This window comes from Physeter macrocephalus, chromosome 2 (genome assembly GCF_002837175.3).
Source record: "Physeter macrocephalus isolate SW-GA chromosome 2, ASM283717v5, whole genome shotgun sequence".
NCBI classification, from domain to species: Eukaryota; Metazoa; Chordata; class Mammalia; order Artiodactyla; family Physeteridae; genus Physeter; species Physeter macrocephalus.
In genome coordinates this window covers 70,414,019-70,433,237 of record NC_041215.1, presented here as the reverse complement: position 1 = coordinate 70,433,237, position 19,219 = coordinate 70,414,019, and the positions used below count along the sequence as shown (strand labels likewise).

General features: G+C 35.6%; 1 protein-coding gene across 2 annotated transcripts in view; it reads left to right on the top strand.

Moving 5' to 3' along the window:
- The window catches only part of GRB14 (growth factor receptor bound protein 14), a 131,826-nt gene extending 113,758 nt beyond the window's left edge, over positions 1-18,068 (top strand). Inside the window, exons 7-15 of one of the 2 annotated variants that reach the window (XM_028478484.2) lie at positions 1,574-1,684; positions 1,876-1,971; positions 8,023-8,103; positions 8,569-8,631; positions 12,986-13,102; positions 13,194-13,266; positions 13,414-13,501; positions 15,682-15,775; positions 17,076-17,581. In XM_028478484.2, the coding sequence (XP_028334285.1) occupies positions 1,574-1,684; positions 1,876-1,971; positions 8,023-8,103; positions 8,569-8,631; positions 12,986-13,102; positions 13,194-13,266; positions 13,414-13,501; positions 15,682-15,775; positions 17,076-17,222 (870 nt within the window). In that variant the 3' untranslated portion in view covers positions 17,223-17,581. Of the gene's footprint in view, positions 1-1,573; positions 1,685-1,875; positions 1,972-8,022; positions 8,104-8,568; positions 8,632-12,985; positions 13,103-13,193; positions 13,267-13,413; positions 13,502-15,681; positions 15,776-17,075 lie in introns of both variants that reach the window. The other variant, XM_024122282.2, reaches the window with a different exon arrangement.
- Positions 18,069-19,219: the final 1,151 nt, after the last annotated feature.

Here is a 19,219-nt window from a genome sequence, read left to right as displayed (position 1 = left end):
CTGCTCTCCAACTTCCCCCTTATATACACGTTTGCATGCTTACCTTTCTCTAACCATGCCAGCTCAGCCTTAGTCTTGTACTGTCATAAGCCTTGATGTGTCTGTAGTAATGGAACAAAAATCAGTCAAGAGAACAAACTCATCATGTCTCTTATGTCCTTCTAGTATTTCTTAAGCTGCCTTTTTCTCATGTCCAGATGACTCAGCTACATTGACTTCTACAGTATCAGTGGGCAGGGATGGTTTTATTCCATCTTCATAGAAACCAGACATATTTACTAGCAAATCAGTTACTACCAAGGAATAAAGTCTTAAAGGCCTTGCCAACGAGAATACTTTTCTCCCTCCTCCTCCCTTGTTCCAAGGGCCGTAGGCTGGGTCTCTTTTAACAATGTTCTTTTCTGCCTCATTCTCCCACGGAGTTGGGAACTTTAGTCATCCATTAGATCAAGATACCTACAGAACAGTGACATGCAGAGAAACAGTTGCATACACAGAAGCTCTTGCTCTACTAATCATCACTGATGAATAGCCAGCCTACTGGCCAATGACTGAAATTGTTTTGGATTTGGATTTGAATGGGTTGCTCAAATTGCTGAATGTTCTGCTTTATCTTTTTGTTTTAAGAGCACTGCTTCTCAAATTTCAGTGCATATGAATCACCTGGGTTCTGTTAAAATGCAGATTTTGATTTTGAATCAGCAGATCTGGGGTGGGCCCTGAGATTTTGCATTTCTAATAAGCTCCTGGGTGATGCTGATACTGCTGGTCTGGGGCCACACGACTAGTAGCAAGGTTTTAAAGAACCAATGCGTTGTGGTCAGTTTTGATTACACATTCAACCCCAGAATTAAGCATTTCTCCAAGTTATTAACCTATCACAGAATAATATGACCCAGTGATTTCCCATGACCAGCTCTAAATCTTATGGATTTCCCAGAGAAGAAATAGCCCTTCATGATTCCACTTTGCCTTGAAAATCAGACACATTCCATTGCCAGGTAATTTCCCTGAATTTATCTGTACAGGCTTCCTTCCTTTTGTAAAGGAAGGTGGTCATGCCACCTGTTTCATTGCTTGCTGTGTTACGTGAGGCAGTATACAAACATGAGGGACAGTCATTTCTCAATGAAGCAGGAATCATCATCTGTTTTTTTTTTTTTTTTTTTCCTTTGGCTGCTATAGAAGCTCAAACCAACCTTCTTCACTTTGTGGAACTACCATTATTTAAAACCCAAATAAGAAAACATTTTCAAAAGCCATGCTTTGCTCTCTTCTCTCCCTCAGATTCCTCGAAGTGGTGGTTAAAGCAAGTAATTTTAAAATAGGAAGATATATTTTTTTGTATATTGGAAGTTAAATTATAAACAAATCACTACTTCTCAGATTAAATAATCTCATATCCAGCTCCTGGTTATTTAAGGATATAGTGACTTAGTTTTCCTTTCCTTTTGTTTCTGTGACATTATTTGGAATAATTTTTGCCAAGGTATAAGTTATGTAACATAATAGAAATACAAAAGGTAGTGTAAAAATATGTATCCATTTCAACATACATATATATTTTTTTAAGGAACCACGGCATTTGCAGTTTTTCAGCGAATTTGGCAATAGTGATATTTATGTGTCACTGGCAGGCAAAAAAAAACATGGAGCACCGACTAACTATGGATTCTGCTTTAAGGTACAGGCTTAATATTTTGCTAGATGAATAAAGCAAGCCTCAGCCTTTTAGGTAAGCTTGAGTTTCTTTTAATTTCTTTTAAAAAGAGACAGCTTTCTCTTATATATAGGAGAATTTTAGTGGCTTTTATTTCAACAGGTGTTACCTTCAAGATATGCATTAACGATAAACAATGTGCTGTGGCCTTCTAGCCTAACAAAGCAGGAGGGCCTCGAGACCTGAAAATGCTCTGTGCAGAAGAAGAGCAGAGTAGGACCTGCTGGGTGACCGCGATTAGATTGCTTAAGGTAATCTCACTGAAGGTGTGAATTTCTATTAAACATTGGGAGTACCATCAAAGTTTGAAAATACCGGTATTTCAAAACTCAGAAGACTCACTATGAATCCATGTGTGTATGTGAGGAAGAAGAAAAATAACCACCACCAAATGCGTGTATTTTATTTTTTATCTGAAAGATAAACATTTCCAGAGTAGAGTGCAATAACCTAATACATTTATCTTGTGTGTGTGGAGTATTCCATTTTTAAAAATGTTCTGATTTTTATTTTTGTGTAAGAGTATTACATATATAGCAAGTATAACTGATTGAAATTTCTCCTGTCTGTGACTTAGTCTGCATTTTAAAAACATTGCCATCAATCTGATGTGAAGTATATTTAAAATGTGCCCACCTGGATATGTTTAGTGCAGTTGTTTTATGTTTTATTTAAGTGTTGTGTGAATTGCTTTCTAGTTTAATGCAAATTATTTTATAGCTATATTATTCAAACATTTACCTTTGTGCTAAGTAAAAATTACCGCTTCCATAAGCAAAATTTATTGGTAAGCATCTTGACAAGGAGTAAGAATGTTCTAAAAGTCGGTAGGGGAGAGAGACACAGAACTGATTTCTTCCAGGATATATAGAAAACACATTTATTTTCAAAACTTGTATGCTAGCAAATTTAGCACAACTTTAAATTTATAATTATAAAACTTATTGACCATTTTCTTTTAAGAAGGGCAGAATAATCAGAATCAGAATTACTCATTGTCATACCAGGTTTGCAAGAAAGTTTTATTTTCTATTCTTTTACTTTTTTTTAAATTGAGGTGAAATTCACATAACATAAAATTAACCAAATTAACTGTTTTTAATGTGAACAATTCAGAGGCATTGAGTACATTCAAAATGTTGTGCAATTGCCACCTCTGTCTAGTTCCAAAACATTTTTTTCACCTCAAAAGAAGACTCCATACCCATTAAGCAGTTACTCCCAGCCCCTGGCAACCACTAATCCATGTTCTCTCTCTATGGATTTACCAATTTGGATATTTCATAGAAATGGAATCATACAATATGTGACATTTTGGGTCTGGCTTCTTCACTTAGCATAATGATTTGTGGTTCATCCATGTTGTAGCAGCATGTATCAGTACTTCATTCCTTTTTATGGCTGAATAATATTCCATTGTATGTGTGTTGTTTAATGTGTATATATGTTAAATAAACAATTTGTTTATCCACTGATGGGTATTTGGATTGTTTCTACCTTTTTACTATTGTGAATAGTGCTGCTATGAATATGTCTATACATGTATTTGTCTGAGTAACAGTTTTCAGTTTTTTTGATATATACCTAAGAATGGAATTGCTGGTCATATGGTAATTCTATGTTTAACTTTTAAAAAAATTTATTTATTTTATTTATTTATTTTTGGCTGCGTTGGGTCTTTGCTGCTGTGTGCAGGCTTTCCCTAGTTGAGGCGAGCGGGGGCTACTCTTCGTTGCAGTGTGCGGGCTTCTCATTGTGGTGGCCTCTCAGTGCAGAGCATGGGCTCTAGGTGTGCGGGCTTCAGTAGCTGCAGCACGCGGACTCAGTAGCTGTGGCTCACGGGCCCTAGAGCGCAAGCTCAGTAGCTGTGGCGCACGGGCTTAGTTGCTCCGCGGCATGTGGGATCTTCCCGGACCAGGGATCGAACCCGTGTCCCCTGTATTGACAGGCGGATTCTTAACCACTGCACCACCAGGGAAACCTATGTTTAACTTTTTGATGAATTGCAAAAATGTTTTCCACAGAGGCTAAACCATTTTACATTCCCACCAGCAATGTATAAGAATTCCAGTTTCTCCATATCCTCACCAACACTTGTTATTTTCCACTTTTTAAAAAAAATACTCATCCTAGTGGGTGTGAAGTGGTAGGAAGAAAGTTTTTTAAAGTAATTTAAAGGAAGCTTTGGATTAACTGTGAAATTTTCTTCCTTTTGCTGTTATGGCAGAAAGGTTACCTTTTTATTAGAGATTTATTTGTTGTTTATTTATTTATTAGAGATTTGTTTGTTTCTCAAATAGTCTACTGTCAAAATGGCTGTCATGATTTTGGTTTCAACAAATCTTAGAAATCTTGATTCTTTGAAACCCTCATGATAAGTAGTCACTTCTGTTTGCTCTCATTGTCGTAAAATGTAAAACAAACAAACAAAATGAAGAAGAGAAAAGTATTTTAGAGTGTCTTGGAAACCAACCAGTCAAAGCAGTAGTAACTAGGTAACTAGGGATATGCATTGGAATCACCTGAAGTGCTTACTGAAGCTCCATGTGCCCAGCCCCATCCTGGGGGATCCCAAGTTAGTGATTTGAGTTCCAGGTGTCTTCCTGATTAAGAAACACTGAGGTCATCCAGCACTGTCCTTTTACAGATAAAGAAGCTGGCACTCTTTGGTAGACTTTACTCCATCACAGTTATGGTAGAGAACATATCTTGAGGTCTCAGGTTTTCTCTCCCCATCCATCAGAACGCTGTAAGTCCAGCTAGGCTGGTGGAGGAGATACTTTCCAACCTTGTTAGCCAAGTCTTTCTCCCTTCTAAGGGGCTCAAATTCAAACACCCAACACAGAAGCAGGTGGTAAACCCACCTCCTTTAATCAGTCTTTCAGTGACTGACATGCCACTGATTTTACTAGGATGCTCCATTATTTTTTGTATAACTAGAAAGATGAGAATTATGCCAATAAAATTGTGATATGATGTTTCATATCACTTATAATTTTTATTTTCATTTGAATATTTAGATTTATTTGGCCTATAGTCCTGATTTTCACCATTTTTGTTGATGTTATCAATTTTGTGTATACACACAGATATATATGTATGTGTATATGTATATACATATATATGAAATAAGTTAGTTGAGGTATTCTTAAAACTTCTTCATATTCTCAATCTGGCTTTTCTGAATCATTTTCATTTCAGAGTCATGGATACTCATATTTTCCACAGATTAACCAGCTCCGTGGTTCAAGAGCTTTGGGGAGGCATCATCTCTCAGATGAGTGCTCTGCCATGGTCCGTGGGGTTGTCTTTCTAGCCACTGGCATTCCTTTTGCAAGGTTTTCATGCTAAAGACTTCTTAATCCCATATCAGTTTCAGGCAATGGCAAGTCACTTTGCCCACAGTGAATATAAGATGCCATAGATTATAATACAGATTGTTAGTTTGAAAACAAATGTGTGTCTAAGAAATGATGAAATGTACTAAAAGCTTTCTTTGTTCTTTCTATATCCAGAATGCTCAGTTTCTGGAAGACTGTCTCCTTCTTACCTTTTTTTTTCTCTCGTTTGACTCTTCTCAAAGCCTCTTTCAAGTCACAGATGCCCAGTTTAAAGATGCTCTGTTGTATTAGTTTTGTATAGCTGCTGTAATACATTGCCACCAACCTAGTGGCTTAAAACACAAATTTATTTTCCTATACCTCTGTCATTTCAGAAGTCTGAAATGGGTCTTATTGGCCTAAAAGCAAGGTGTCAACAGCAATATCCAGCTGAGTCCTTTCCATGCTGCCATTTTTCTGGTTCTCTCTTCTGGTTCTGGATGAGGACCCTTGTGATTACCTTGGATCTACCAGGATAATCCAAGATAATCGCGTCATTTCAAAGTCAGCTGATTAGGGACTTCCCTGGTGGTCCGGTGGTTAAGAATGCACTTCCACTGCAGGGGGCACAGGTCTGATCCATAGCGGGGGAACTAAGATCCCTCTTGCTGCGCGGCGTGGCCAGAAAATAAATGTAAAAAAACCAAGTCAGCTGATTAGCACCCTTAATTGTATCTGCAACCTTATTTCCCCTTTGCCAGGTAGCCTAATATATTCACGGGTTCTAGGGATTAGGGTGTGGACATATATGGGGACCATTATTCTGCTACCACATCTGTGTTCCCTGTTTATTTCAGTTATGGCAAAGTGTTTCCAGATGAGGCTGGAAATAGAGGCCAGCATCAGTGAGGTCCTTTATCATGGAACCAATGAGAAACCACCACGGTTTCAAATAGGAAAGTGATATGATCTGTTTTACACTTGAAAATAATCAGTTACAGGAAGCCTGGGCCTGCCAGCACAGACACATTTGAGGCTCTCTAATAGGGGACTGGCAGCTTGTTGTCAGTGGGGCACTGGTTTGATCCCCCTGGCTGGTGCAGCTGGGCTCACCTGGTGTTAGAGGTAGCTTTTGCTCATCTCCTTTGGTTGTCTGTCATGTTATTTCCAGAGTTTATCATTGTACCTAGTAGTGAGGAGCAGGGAAAGACTAATCTATGTTATGTTGGCTGGACCAGAAGTGTCCTTCTTTTCATGATGTGTTATTTATTAGATATAGCCTCCCCCAAGAATTTGGCCGCTTGTTTTCTTTTCCTTTCTTTTTCATATACACATGTAAACTCTTCATGTAGCATCAGATAGAGATATTCCCATTCTCTTGGGAGAAATTCCAGTTACATATAGAATCAGAAAAATCAGAAGACTTAGAAAAGGGGAGAGTTGCTCAAGTACAGTGTCCTAGTTACATGTTGTGTTTTCCCCTTCCCTTCAGTTAGAACTCTGCTAGTTTCTCTCTAACACATTTTGGTCCCTTATCTGCCCCTCCATAGGACAGGGATATGTTAAGGTGACCCATGCCCTACCCCTTAGCCAGAGTTAACTTTCAACAGCACAGAGCAACTTCCTAACACCACAGGTACCAGGGACAATACATCTTTGAAGGAAACAGTCTTATTAGTAGGTAGCAGGCTTTTCACTGCAGGTAAATAAAAGGTGTCTGAGCAGCATGTCCTTGTGAAAGTGTGGTTGCAGGCTATTGTATATTCTCCAAATGAACTTGACTAGGAATTAAGCTCCTCTGTCTTCTTTTTAAAGGAACTGTAGGCTTAGAGTTGATTTAAAACAAATTTCATTAGGTCCTATTAATGTCAATCAAACCTTAAATTAAAAAATAATTTTTATAAGTTGGGAAATAATTGGATAAAGAAGTCAACACAGAGAATTTTAAATGACTGTATTCATGTTAAAAGCAAAATCTTGAAAACAGTGACTCCCCTCACCTCCCTCTGATTTTCTGCCTAATTACCAAATATATCCACTTTGCTGCAATTGCTTTTAAGAAAATAGTTTTTAGTAGAGAAACAGCTCTGTTAGAATGTTTAAATGGAATTCATCCTAAGGGTAAGATTGGTTTCCATGGTGTCTCTTCAATCTCTTTTATATCGGACCTACTTTTAAGTTCATAATGGCTCCATGAAATGGAGAGAATTATAGAGGGCCATGGCAGTTGGCGTTCTTAATGTTACTCAAACTAACAATCCAATTATACTCTAGACCCACTTTCTAATTGTAGCCTAGCAGTCCAGTTCTTATGTTTTTCCCTCTTGAAAGTAAAGCCTCTGTAGTTCTTATCTACTGCTCTTTACACTGTATGCCATGACTCTTTGTCTGAAATTAGCCTGATTTCCCACCATTTTGATTTCCCTGAATTTAAAGCCAAAAATTAAACAATGCCCTAAGAGTACTGTTACCAGAGGGTGATACAGTGCCAAGAATCTTCAAAATAGGATCAAGTTTATGGATTACAAAAGACAATGTAATTCATCAATCAATCATTGAAGAATTATGGTAAATTTTACCCAGTTTTGCTTAGGATGTGTGTTAGATTCTCAGAGTCTTTGTACCATAAAGTCGGGCACCCTTCCCAAGTGAGCTTTCTTATTGCTAAGCTCCAAATGGTTTTGGTGCTATTGACACTAAGAATAATGAGTAGGAGTGTCAGTTCCAGATCTTTATATTGTGAGCTAGAACTTAAGTGTGGGTCCAAATAAAAAACACTGTCTTTTAAACTGTACTATTTAGGACACTAAAAGTTTACCATTCAAAATATGGCTGCTTTACTTATTTGTTTTAAGGAAAGCTTATAATTTTCAGTTTTTATATTGATGATGTATAATTAATGAAAGTGTTGATTTTCAAAAGTTGTAGTAAAACTCTGTGTAGTAAAAGTGGTGGGAATGTTTTTATTTATTTATTCTGCAGTATGGCATGCAGCTGTACCAGAATTACATGCATCCATATCAAGGTAGAAGTGGCTGCAGTTCTCAGAGTATATCACCCATGGTAAGCACCAAGTTTTTGAACCTACATTTTATTTTATATTTACATTAATTTGCAATCACATTACATTATAAATGTACATTTCCTTTTGGTCAAGTAAAGTAACTTTTTGGCACCATCCTACTATCATGTTATATTGAACTATTTTTTTTTGATTTTATATTATTGCAGCCTATGTGATAAAATCATAATAATCGTGCACACATGAAGTATTCAATTAAAATAATGTTTTATGTTAAAGAAAAACTTTAAATATTTGAAAGAATTATGAGAATGATTCTTTGTCATTACATTTGAGGATTAGATTTTAATAAGATAATTTATAGAACATTGTCCTTGAGATTGTAGATCTTTCTTAATTATTGATTTGATTGTGGGTTTATTTATTTATTTAAATATTAATTCTGGGATTATCATAGCCTGTGAGCGCTTTTGCATTCTGACTTTCTAACAATTAAATTTTTAAAGTTCCAGGTCCTTGAAAAGCACACTGCTCTCCAGGAAACCCAAAAGATGCAAGCCAAAATACAGGTTGTGCATTGCATTCAGACTAGCACCGCTTCACAGATTTATACTAAATGCCACTTGGATATTTACAGGCAGATACATTTTTTCCCTTCTTTGGGACCTAATTTTAATTTCCTGTGCATTTACACAAGAAATTTATTTCTGAACTCCAAGTTTATGTACTGCTATTTTTGCTTGTGCTCCTTAATATTGAGTATATTAGGAATTCAGAAGTAGGAACCCATGTTACAATCAGCTAACATGCTACATTTCCACTTAGGTTAAAACATGCGTTTCACGGCTGTGACCAAAGAAGTTGCATTTCCCCACTTGTAACGTAGCATATAAATGCTCAGCTCTAGGAATAAGGCATGAAATAATGTTGATTATGAAGTCTGATAGACTAATATGGAAAAAGAACTCCAATGCTGTAGTTACGTTGCTTTACGTTATGGAAGAGTAACTTTTCATCTTTGTATCATATTACTTTTTAGCCCTAAAATAAGAAACTAAGGAATGTAATGAATTTTTTATAAAAGCAATAGCTTTAAGGTGAGAATTTTTACAATTTGTCAGCTTACCATAATCTTTTAATTCATATATGTATATATGAATAATGAATTTTATTATCTTAATCCTTTCCTAAATCCTTCTAAATTTCTTTTAAAGTTATTAGGATGAGCTTGTTAATAACAGCCATGATTTGGAGGCAGTTATTATTTAGTGTCCTATTAATCATAGAAGAAAATGTTATAAAGTAAGTACTTTCTAGTCTCATCACTGTCATTAGTGTATAAATATGGTATTATTCTTGCTTCTTTCCGTTGAAAGTGATCCCACTGTTGATAAATATGTCTACGGCATTTTGGCTAATGTAGCTTTACTTGTTCAGCACCTTGTATAAGAAAAGACACTCCTTGAATGAATTGGCTGTAAATAGGGATAGAAGGACAGGAGGTTTAAGTCTCTGTGTGATGAGGACAAGGACCTGTCCTGTATGGCAGTTGACATGATCAGAGAGAATAGCATCAAGAATTATATCTCTACTCTTCTTAATTTGCATGAAGGAAACTAAGAAGGCTGGGGAGGTATTTGTGTTTATTTTGGTGTCTATACAGAATCCCAGGATAATTTCTACATTATCATGAAAGAATCAGTGACCTATATCCTGGATGCCACTGTCTCTCACCTGCCTCTGCTGGTTTTCATTGAGGCCCCATGTTCAAGGAACAACAGGGAAAAGTTCACATATTTTATAGTTTTAAAGGAACAATATTGTCTTCTCCTCCAGGGATTCATTTTGAGAAGGGAAATGAGAAAAAAATTATCATCCCATAATGAACATCATAACTATATATAGCACATAATAGCCATCCCATCAGCCTTTGAAATGATAATCATCAGCAGATATTTCAAGAAGCCAAATGTATTTGGTCCTTTTTGGTATAATAAAAAGGATTCATTTAAAGGAGCATCTGTTAATATGGTCCTGGCCAGAACAAGGGGATGGGAAAAACAAGTCAACTGAAGTTCTTATTATTTTTCACATTTGACTCTGAGCTAGACATCCCAAACTGCACTTTCTTCCCTGTACCTCCCGTTCTGTGGTACATAAAAGAACCTTAGATAGGGCCTGTTACTATCTTTACCATAAGCGTGACCTGAGTCACTGCTGTCCTACAGTATAAAATAAGGGGGACAGTTGCATGATCTCTAGAATCGATTACACCTCTGATGTCCTGTGGCTCTGTATGACACTGATGAGAGAACAATGTCTGAGGAAATCCTGTGCCCTCTTGCTAAGGCCTGTGCTGCATGTTTATGTAGCTCTTTCAAGTGGGGTGACAGGGAGTGAGTGACTACGAGTTGCTGCTTAGCTAAGCTGCCTGAAAAACATTTCATGTTCCAACCTCACTAAAAGTGTTTGGATCTGATCTCGAGGTGTGGTCTGGATAATCCAGGATATACCCAAGCCTCTTCTCTCTTAAAAAGAGAGGCATGCCATTAAAATCATGGACCCTTTTTTAGGGCTTGCCCTATTTATCCCACCAGAAGGAAGAGCTAGAAAAAGGGACATATATTTGAGAAATACACTGATTCTGAATGTTATCAACATCGCTTTTCTATGTGAAAGAAATTGAGCTGAAAATGACCTTTTGGTTCAAGTCAGATTTTGCTTCACTTCCATTTCTTTGTCCACTAAAGGTAAACTATTAATTTTTCATCCACCACCTGCCATTCAGTAGAAAACATTTTCTATATTCCTATGTTTTCCCCTAGTGTAGTTAATGTAGCAAATGAAAATACTTATTTGTATCGTAGACTCCCTACTTAGGTCAAGTAATTATGTAACATGGGATCTTACTTTACATTTCAGCCTGTCATATTATATGAGAAAAATGAAAAAAAGAATAAGAACTGGTTATGTTTATTTTTGTTTCCTAACGGTATTTTTATGTTATCAGAACCTTGTGATTACAGAGCCCATCTTGGCATGTGAAGGCAGAGATATTATAAGGATAAAGCTATCATTATGATTGAGATTAGTTACTCTCTGGCTTGGGCAGGTGGAAGCTTTTCATTAATGTCAGCAAAGCAAAAGTATATCCATCTGGTCCACAGCCCAGCACAGAAGATCACGGGGTGAGAAGGGCAAAGTAAGGTGTGACAGCAAATAGAGATTACAGAGACAGCATCTGTCTGGAAAGAGCAGCTGTCAGTTATGAAGTCTCCTATAACAAATGAAAGATTGCACGCCGGATCTCCAGAAATAAAGATGAACCGTAATAAGATTGTGGACCACTACAGCAAGGTTTCAAGAGGAAATAATAAATGCTAATAAAGTGGGATGTGTAATGCAGTGATAAATGATCCCCCCTACCATTTTTGTATGGACCAGGTTTTGTTTCAAGCAGACATTTGACTAGAGTCTGTTAGACCAAGCAGGGTATGGCTGAATCCATGTGGAGAGAGAGAGAAAATGGTCTTAAGTCAGGGGACTCCAGGTGTATGTTGGCTGATCCTTTACAATGAGATCTCTGGTTTTTATGTTGCTCTTCTATTAATGACGAGTGGGGAAAAACTATTAAACATTGTTCATGCTGGTTTGGGATGTTTTGTCTTTTAAGAGTTTTAATTCTTATAGATTGACACTTTTTTTTTTTAAAAACATCTTTATTGGAGTATAATTGCTTTACAATGGTGTGTTAGTTTCTGCTTTATAACAAAGTGAATCAGCTATACATTTACATGTATCCCCATATCCCCTCCCTCTTGCATCTCCCTCCTACCCTATCCCACCCCTCTAGGTGGTCACAAAGTACCGAGCTGATCTCCCTGTGCTCTGCGGCTGCTTCCCACTAGCTATCTATTTTACATTTGGTAGTATATATAAGTCCATGCCACGCTCTCACTTTGTCCCAGCTTACCCTTCCCCCTCCCCATGCTGAGTGATACTCTTAACTGAAGATTCTGACAACTGTTTTTTTTTTAGGATGCACGACTTGGGATGGCACACTTTTTAAAAGATGGTTACGAAGTAGAGCCCTAAACAAAGAAAAAAATAAAAATAAGGTCCAGGTTTTGGATGTTTTATTTTCACCTTCAGAGACTATGAATACAAAAAGTAATTCGCAAAAAAGATGACTTTATTACTTGTTTAAAATTATGTTTGTTTAAAGATGTCTTCCTTTTATATCAGTTCTTCTTTTGTCATTCAGACTTATTTTTGCAGCTCTCATTTTGCCACGTTCATGCTCACAAGATGAAAAAACATTCATGTATTAAATCATAGAAATTTTAATATTATGGAGTTATCTGAATTATTTCACTAAATTTTATTTTCTAAGTTAGAGAAAAGTTGATGTGATAAACTTTTAAAATACATACTGTTGGTTTGTTATAAAATATGGGTACTATTTGTTTCTAAAGAAGTGATGTAAGTCAGTCTGTTACAGCTTTAGTGTATCTTGAATCTTAATTAAGTAGATAGATTTGACATTTAAATGATCATTGATGAATCTCAAAGCATAATAGAGAGGTGAGTTTGGAAGTGATGGATCTTCTTAGCCACAGGAAAGGTTATTCTTTTCTAAATATGAAGAGATAGGGTTGCTTTAGAAGAAAGACATGCTTACCTTGAAAGCTTTTAATCTCTTTATTCAACACTTAATTCAATGACCTTAACAAATAACTGTATAACTTATTTAACCAAAATATTTTATAGCACCATTTTCTGTTGAATATGTATTGTTAACTTTTTAATTTCCTGCTAGCCACCTTTGGACCCACATCCTAAAATGGAAACGTACTGCCAGCAAAGCACTGAAAGGTAACTTCAAAGATGTTTTCAAGGTAAAAAATGTGCTTTTTTTTCCAGAGAAGTATATCAGAGAATTCCCTGGTAGCAATGGACTTCTCAGGCCAGAAAAGCAGAGTTATAGAAAATCCCACTGAAGCCCTTTCAGTTGCAGTTGAAGAAGGACTAGCTTGGAGGGTACAAATTAGCTTCATGTTCTTCAAAATATTTATGATTTGAATTTGCTTCTCCCCGGAAGTTAAAATTTGTTTCCCACTTCCTTGCACAGAAAAAAGGATGTTTACGCCTGGGCACTCATGGTAGCCCCACTGCGTCTTCACAGAGCTGTGCCACAAACATGGGTATGTCTCTGCATATTCACTGTGACTAACTGGGTGGCGAGATGTGCATTTAGATGTAGTCATTGAGGGGTTAGGGTAGAAAGTACACATAATTAAATTGTGATCATTTCAAACAAATCTTTGTATTCCTCCACTTTATTTCTTCAGCTATCCACCGGTCCCAACCATGGTTTCACCACAAAATTTCCAGAGAGGAAGCTCAGCGATTGATCATTCAGCAAGGTCTAGTAGATGGGTAAGTTTGATTTTGAGTAGCACTGATTTTGATTTCTCCTATAATCAGTAATGGCTTATTCAACACACACACAGAGTTTTGACTTTAGCCTATTAAAACAGAAGTGACTTTATAAGGATGGTTGTCATTGAATCCTAGCAATACCTATATAGTACCTGTTACATAGTGTGTGCTTAGTATTTGCGCATAAGGAGAAGATAGCTGAACAGGATGCTCTGCTCTTAACCAGTGATCACTAATATTACCCATTCTGTGCATCTCAGATATTAATTGATGGGGGGAAAACTGAACTTGTTTTGGCGTGTCAACATTTTGATTTGAACAAATAGTATGTTTGCAAAGTATGGTTTGTGTCATGACCCTATCTTATGTGTTAGACATTTTTTTAGGTTTGATGCAGGGTGTGTTAAAGTAAAAATCTGTTTCTTATATATTTAGACTGTCTTATTTTTTTCTTTCTGTTTACGTCCCTATTTTCTTTTCTCTAAATTTTAACAGTTTAAAGGAATATAAACCTATGAAAACAGTACTTTTTGACTCTTCTCATGTTATCTTTTAGTGGGGTACCACAGAAGAGACAGGAGAAACAGAAAGTTTATTATGCAAGATTTATGATCTAAAGAATTTTCTTTTTCTCAGATTACTCAGTATTTCAGATATCAATACTTCCTATAATACTAGCTGAATTCTCTTCCCAAATGCAATACATGTTAAGGAGCTTGTCTTGAGGTTTGGATGAGAAATAAAACCAGCATCAATTTAAACAAGTGGTAATGGGATCTTATATCTTCATGGTTGGCTTAAGATGATGGCAAAATTTCAAGGTGATTTAATACTGACATTTGGATAAAAATGCACCTTCACATGGAAGATTGTTAATAGCAAGTCAGCATTTCAGTAGACTCTAAATAAGAAAATATTTCAATGTACTTCTCTGCATGGAACACGGTCTTTTCAGATATAAATCTGAGCAATCAGCAGAATTACCATCTAAGACCAAGAAAAGAAATAAATCACAAAGAATTGTCAAAATGTTTTGGAGGATTATAATTTCCCTTATTTCTGAGCCCATTTTTTTAAATTGAATGAAATAATTGCATAAAGAATGACAGTATCTTTATTTTTTAAAATTTTTAATTAAAAAATGGGTTATTTGGGGTATTCTTTTGGAAAGATGTGATGATGCCAGGCAATCCACTAGGTGGTAGTGGTGATCTACTCAGGAATGGGGAGAGAATTAAGCTTGATTGACCAGTGAAACTCCCTTTTGTCCCATCTCCTAGAGATGTAATGTCAGAATCTCACACAGCACAGATGAAATGGATAATCTCATCAGACATCTGTGATGGTCAGATTTGGCTGTCTCTTCGCCCAGGCACAGTGAGATTAGTATTGGAGTCACCAGTGGGGACTGTTTGCACAGTCTGTTTGCCAACAATTAATATAAAGCTGGTTATGCACTGAATTGCCAGTTAATAAGAATCCACGCCTGGCGGCATTTTTCTCAGGCCATTAGGCCATGTCTTGTTTTTCTAGCCTGTTATAGAGGCTTTTCTGCTGCATTCTTCAAGGTTAAAGTACATGTTGTTTGGGTGTTTCTTTTACTTCAAATATTTTGCTCAAACATTTAATAAATGATTTCAGGATTGATTTTTTAGAATATATTCATTTCTCACTTTCTATTGTGTATGTAATAGTAGGAACCAGAATCAAAAGAAAGGATCCAGTGCAGAAGAGGGGGTTAAAAATTATTTCACTCTAAATGATTTTCTTTTTTTAGGGCCTAACATGACCCAGAAGTTAAAATAACAATATGCTAATGCCTTATTCTCTGTACCAAAGAGTTACATGTGAATAACCAGCTTTCCCAGTGGAAAAAGGACATAGCACTAATTATTGATGCCAGCATAGCATTATATTGGTTATTGTGAGCAAGCAATCTGACAAATGGCTGTGTATTTATCCTATTAAAATTAAATTAGCTCTGATGATAGTTTTATAGTATAAGGTTTATGTTATACATATTGTTTACCATGTTGGATAATCCCATCATTGAATACACAGTAAAGGAAAACTCTGGCTACATTTATGAATATACTTCCTGGATTTGGTACAGGCTATATTTCTATGAAATCCATGAGTAAATGTAGAAAAATATTGAAATCCTTCTCTCTCTTTAGAGTTTTCTTGGTACGGGATAGTCAGAGCAACCCCAAAACGTTCGTACTGTCAATGAGTCATGGACAAAAAATAAAGCACTTTCAAATTATACCAGTAAGTAATTTGTGATTTCATATTCATATATTACAGATGATCTTAATGCATAAGCTTTTGGAAACTTTCATTTTTTTTGGTTCTTTTATTAAATATAATTTGGGAACTTGTGCTTTGACTAGAGTTAAGTTTGGCAGAAATGGTTTTATGAGCCTGAATTAATATAAGAAATACAGGAATTGCAAAAATTAAATTTCCCTTTTCCCATGAAATATGATTTGGTAATATTGTATAGACCCCATGCCACCTATTGTTAAAAGGCCACTGAAAACTCCTTCTCCTGAATTCCTCTAGTGGTTCTTTAAAAATCGTTATTTTCAAGCCCCTTCTCCTCTCTTGTCCCAAAAATGGTTTTTTGGTGTTTTTTGTAGTTTTGTTTTTAATCATTATGGGTAGGTACACAGGTGCTGTGGAATTGGAGATCATTATTTAAACTATTCTGAGCACATTTAAAAATTTTCTGTAATTATGCTTTCATGTGGCACAACTTGCTTTGGGATTTTTTTGTTGCTTCTGCTGCTTTTGTGTGTGTGTGTATGTGTGTGTGCGCGTGTATGTATGCATGTGGTCTGTGTATTGGAACCAGATAGTGTGGAACAGAGATTCAGTCTACTTTCAAGAAAGTATTACATCAGATTGCTAAGTTGCTAGTGTTTTCTTTTTTTTTGAATGAACTCTTTTTGGAACTATCCAAAGTCCATGTGAAGTATCTTCCCTACTTCATTGATTATGTGAGCGATGTCCCCGGCACGTATGAATTGCTTCATGCCTGAAGATCTCACTGCAGAAAACAAAAACAGAAAAACCCCCAAACACTGTCATTCCACTAACACAGTATTTGATTGCTCCAGAATCAGTTTACTGATACAAATTATGGTGAATATTCATTTTTAATATATTAAGTAAGGCTTTAGGTAGACAACAACTAGAAATGGAAATTAATTTTTGTAGGTGGGAGTATTAAAATCTTTTGTTTACTTTTACACTGAATAGTGCCGATTTCTCACTGTGTACTGTAATTGATTCAGAATAATCCTGCTATTCTAACTACTGAACGTTAAGAGAATTTAGAGACAGAGAAAGTAGAGCCACACTGCTTACCTTAGGATCAGATGGTATTTCTTTTAAATGCAAGTGAAGTTACAAAGAAGAAGTGGACATGCCATAGCATTCTTTTCACTGTCCTTTAGTATTATAAACACATCAATTTTGGCATTTAAAAATGCAGTATGCAATAGAATATGACTGTCTTTCTAGGTATTTTGCCCTTCTTACCAGTTTGTTGTTTTTCCTGTTGCAGGTGGAAGATGATGGTGAAATGTTCCACACCCTGGATGATGGGCACACAAGATTTACGGATCTAATCCAGCTGGTGGAGTTCTATCAACTCAATAAGGGCGTTCTTCCTTGCAAGCTGAAACATTATTGTGCTAGGATTGCACTTTAGCCAAACAAGAAGTGACTTGTTAAACTGCTGAAGAAAAAGGACTCAAGAAAAAGAAAGACCATAAATAAGGGTGAAAGCATTGCCATGGTGAAAAGAATCTATTTCTCTTACAAGTTACAAAAAATAGTTTGTGCATTACAAATAAGTAAAGATTTGGATTGACATTACCTTCATCATTTAAATATCAATTAGTTAAAATTAAACCTCCGAAAAAAAAAATAATCTGGTGTGTTCTTGTGTGACTTTCCATTACTATAATATTTTCTTCAAATATGCACATTTTAAACATCTTTCTGTCCTTATTTACTATAGCAACATTAGAATTCTCAACCACAAAATATGAAAAAAAGTTGGGGCTCAGAATGAATTATTTGTGGACTGAATTTCAATTAACTACTGTTTTTGTAACTTAAGAAGTATGATAAAAACTTGAGTTAACAATTAAAAGAAGCTACTCACAACCTGTTAATAAAACTAAAAACTATTTTGAATTGTATATTTTCTGAGTTTATTATAACCTTAAAATCGTCATATTTTGAAATAGCAGCTTAAAATTATTTTGAAGTATTGATATATTGATTTTTTTCAGGATGACTTTTATTACCTATTAAATTATTAATTATACTATAATATTTACACTGATATTGTACCTATTAGTGACACGTTATTCACTGCATTTTTTTCATTCACTTAAGGATTGACTGGAACTATCTACTTGTTTTTAAGGAAATGATTAAAATATAGAGGGGATTTATATAATTTGCACATGCTTTCTCATGGCATGTAATCTGTCACAGTGTAACATTTTTCACATTAATATTTCACATTTGCCCCACGCTGTAACTTTCAGAAGTTTCTTTAGATCCTTATACAACTAGATGATTAACCTGATCAAAATGTTAAAATCAAAGATGCAAAATCTATTAAGATCCTAATAGGTAAATCCTTGCTATTCTCTTTGCCTACTCCCTTTTCGTCATCTTACCTTGGCAATGTCGGTATGGAAAAGGTTTTGGAAACGTGAGGCACCCACCTCCCTTATCACCTCACTGAGACCATCTAGAAAGTTTTCATTGGGATTTATAATTCTGTTTTTCCTACTTTTTGTGAGAAGGGTATTCACTGTTCTAAATAAAAGATGAGAAATACAACAGTAAATAAACGTTAAAATCATACAAAATATTGCTCATCTCCTCTGATCCTCGTAACAACATTTTGAGAAAGTTAAGAAGATTTTTTAAGAACACTATTTCAAAAATGCATACTGTAGTTTTCAATAAAAGCTATTCATTTTTGGTAATAGAGCATCTGAAAACATTCATACAATGCTAATAAAATCAATTATTACTGAAAAAGAATTACTGGCAGAATTTTAAAAATACTCAATTTGCTTTTAGCCAAAGCAAACCTAATTCTTCTTCTTTTTTTTTTAAACCTAATTCTTAAAACACTGAAACTTAGAACATAAATCTGATGCTATAAAATATCGATCTGGTGTCTACAAAGGCTTGAATGACACATAGGACCCCTAAATAGAGGAGCAAGAGGTAAACACACTTGACCCTTTCAACCTTGTAGAGTATCTCTGATTATTTCTGACTTATTTCTGATTTATAAAAATACTTTGTGTTTTGAACTGATATGCATTTTCTTATTTTGCACCAGGGTCAAATTGACAGTATCAGAAAATGTAATATTTTAAATGCTAGACTCTCATAAATTGACCAATTTGTGCTTGTCTTTGTTATTTGTGCCTCTAACTTAATTCACGATCTAAATTTATTATTGTGGAGCCCAGATTTTGTACGTAATTGCTCATTTTGGTCTTAAAGCATGAGCCAAGAAAAATTATTGAGGAAAGGCTGACATTATCCTTCCTGATTCCTTCTGATAAGGGTTTTGAACACGTGTGTATGTATGTAAATCTTAAATTAAATCTGAGAGTGTCAGACACATCAAGAGTTAGTACAGTATTAAAATGGATTTCCAAGAAAAAT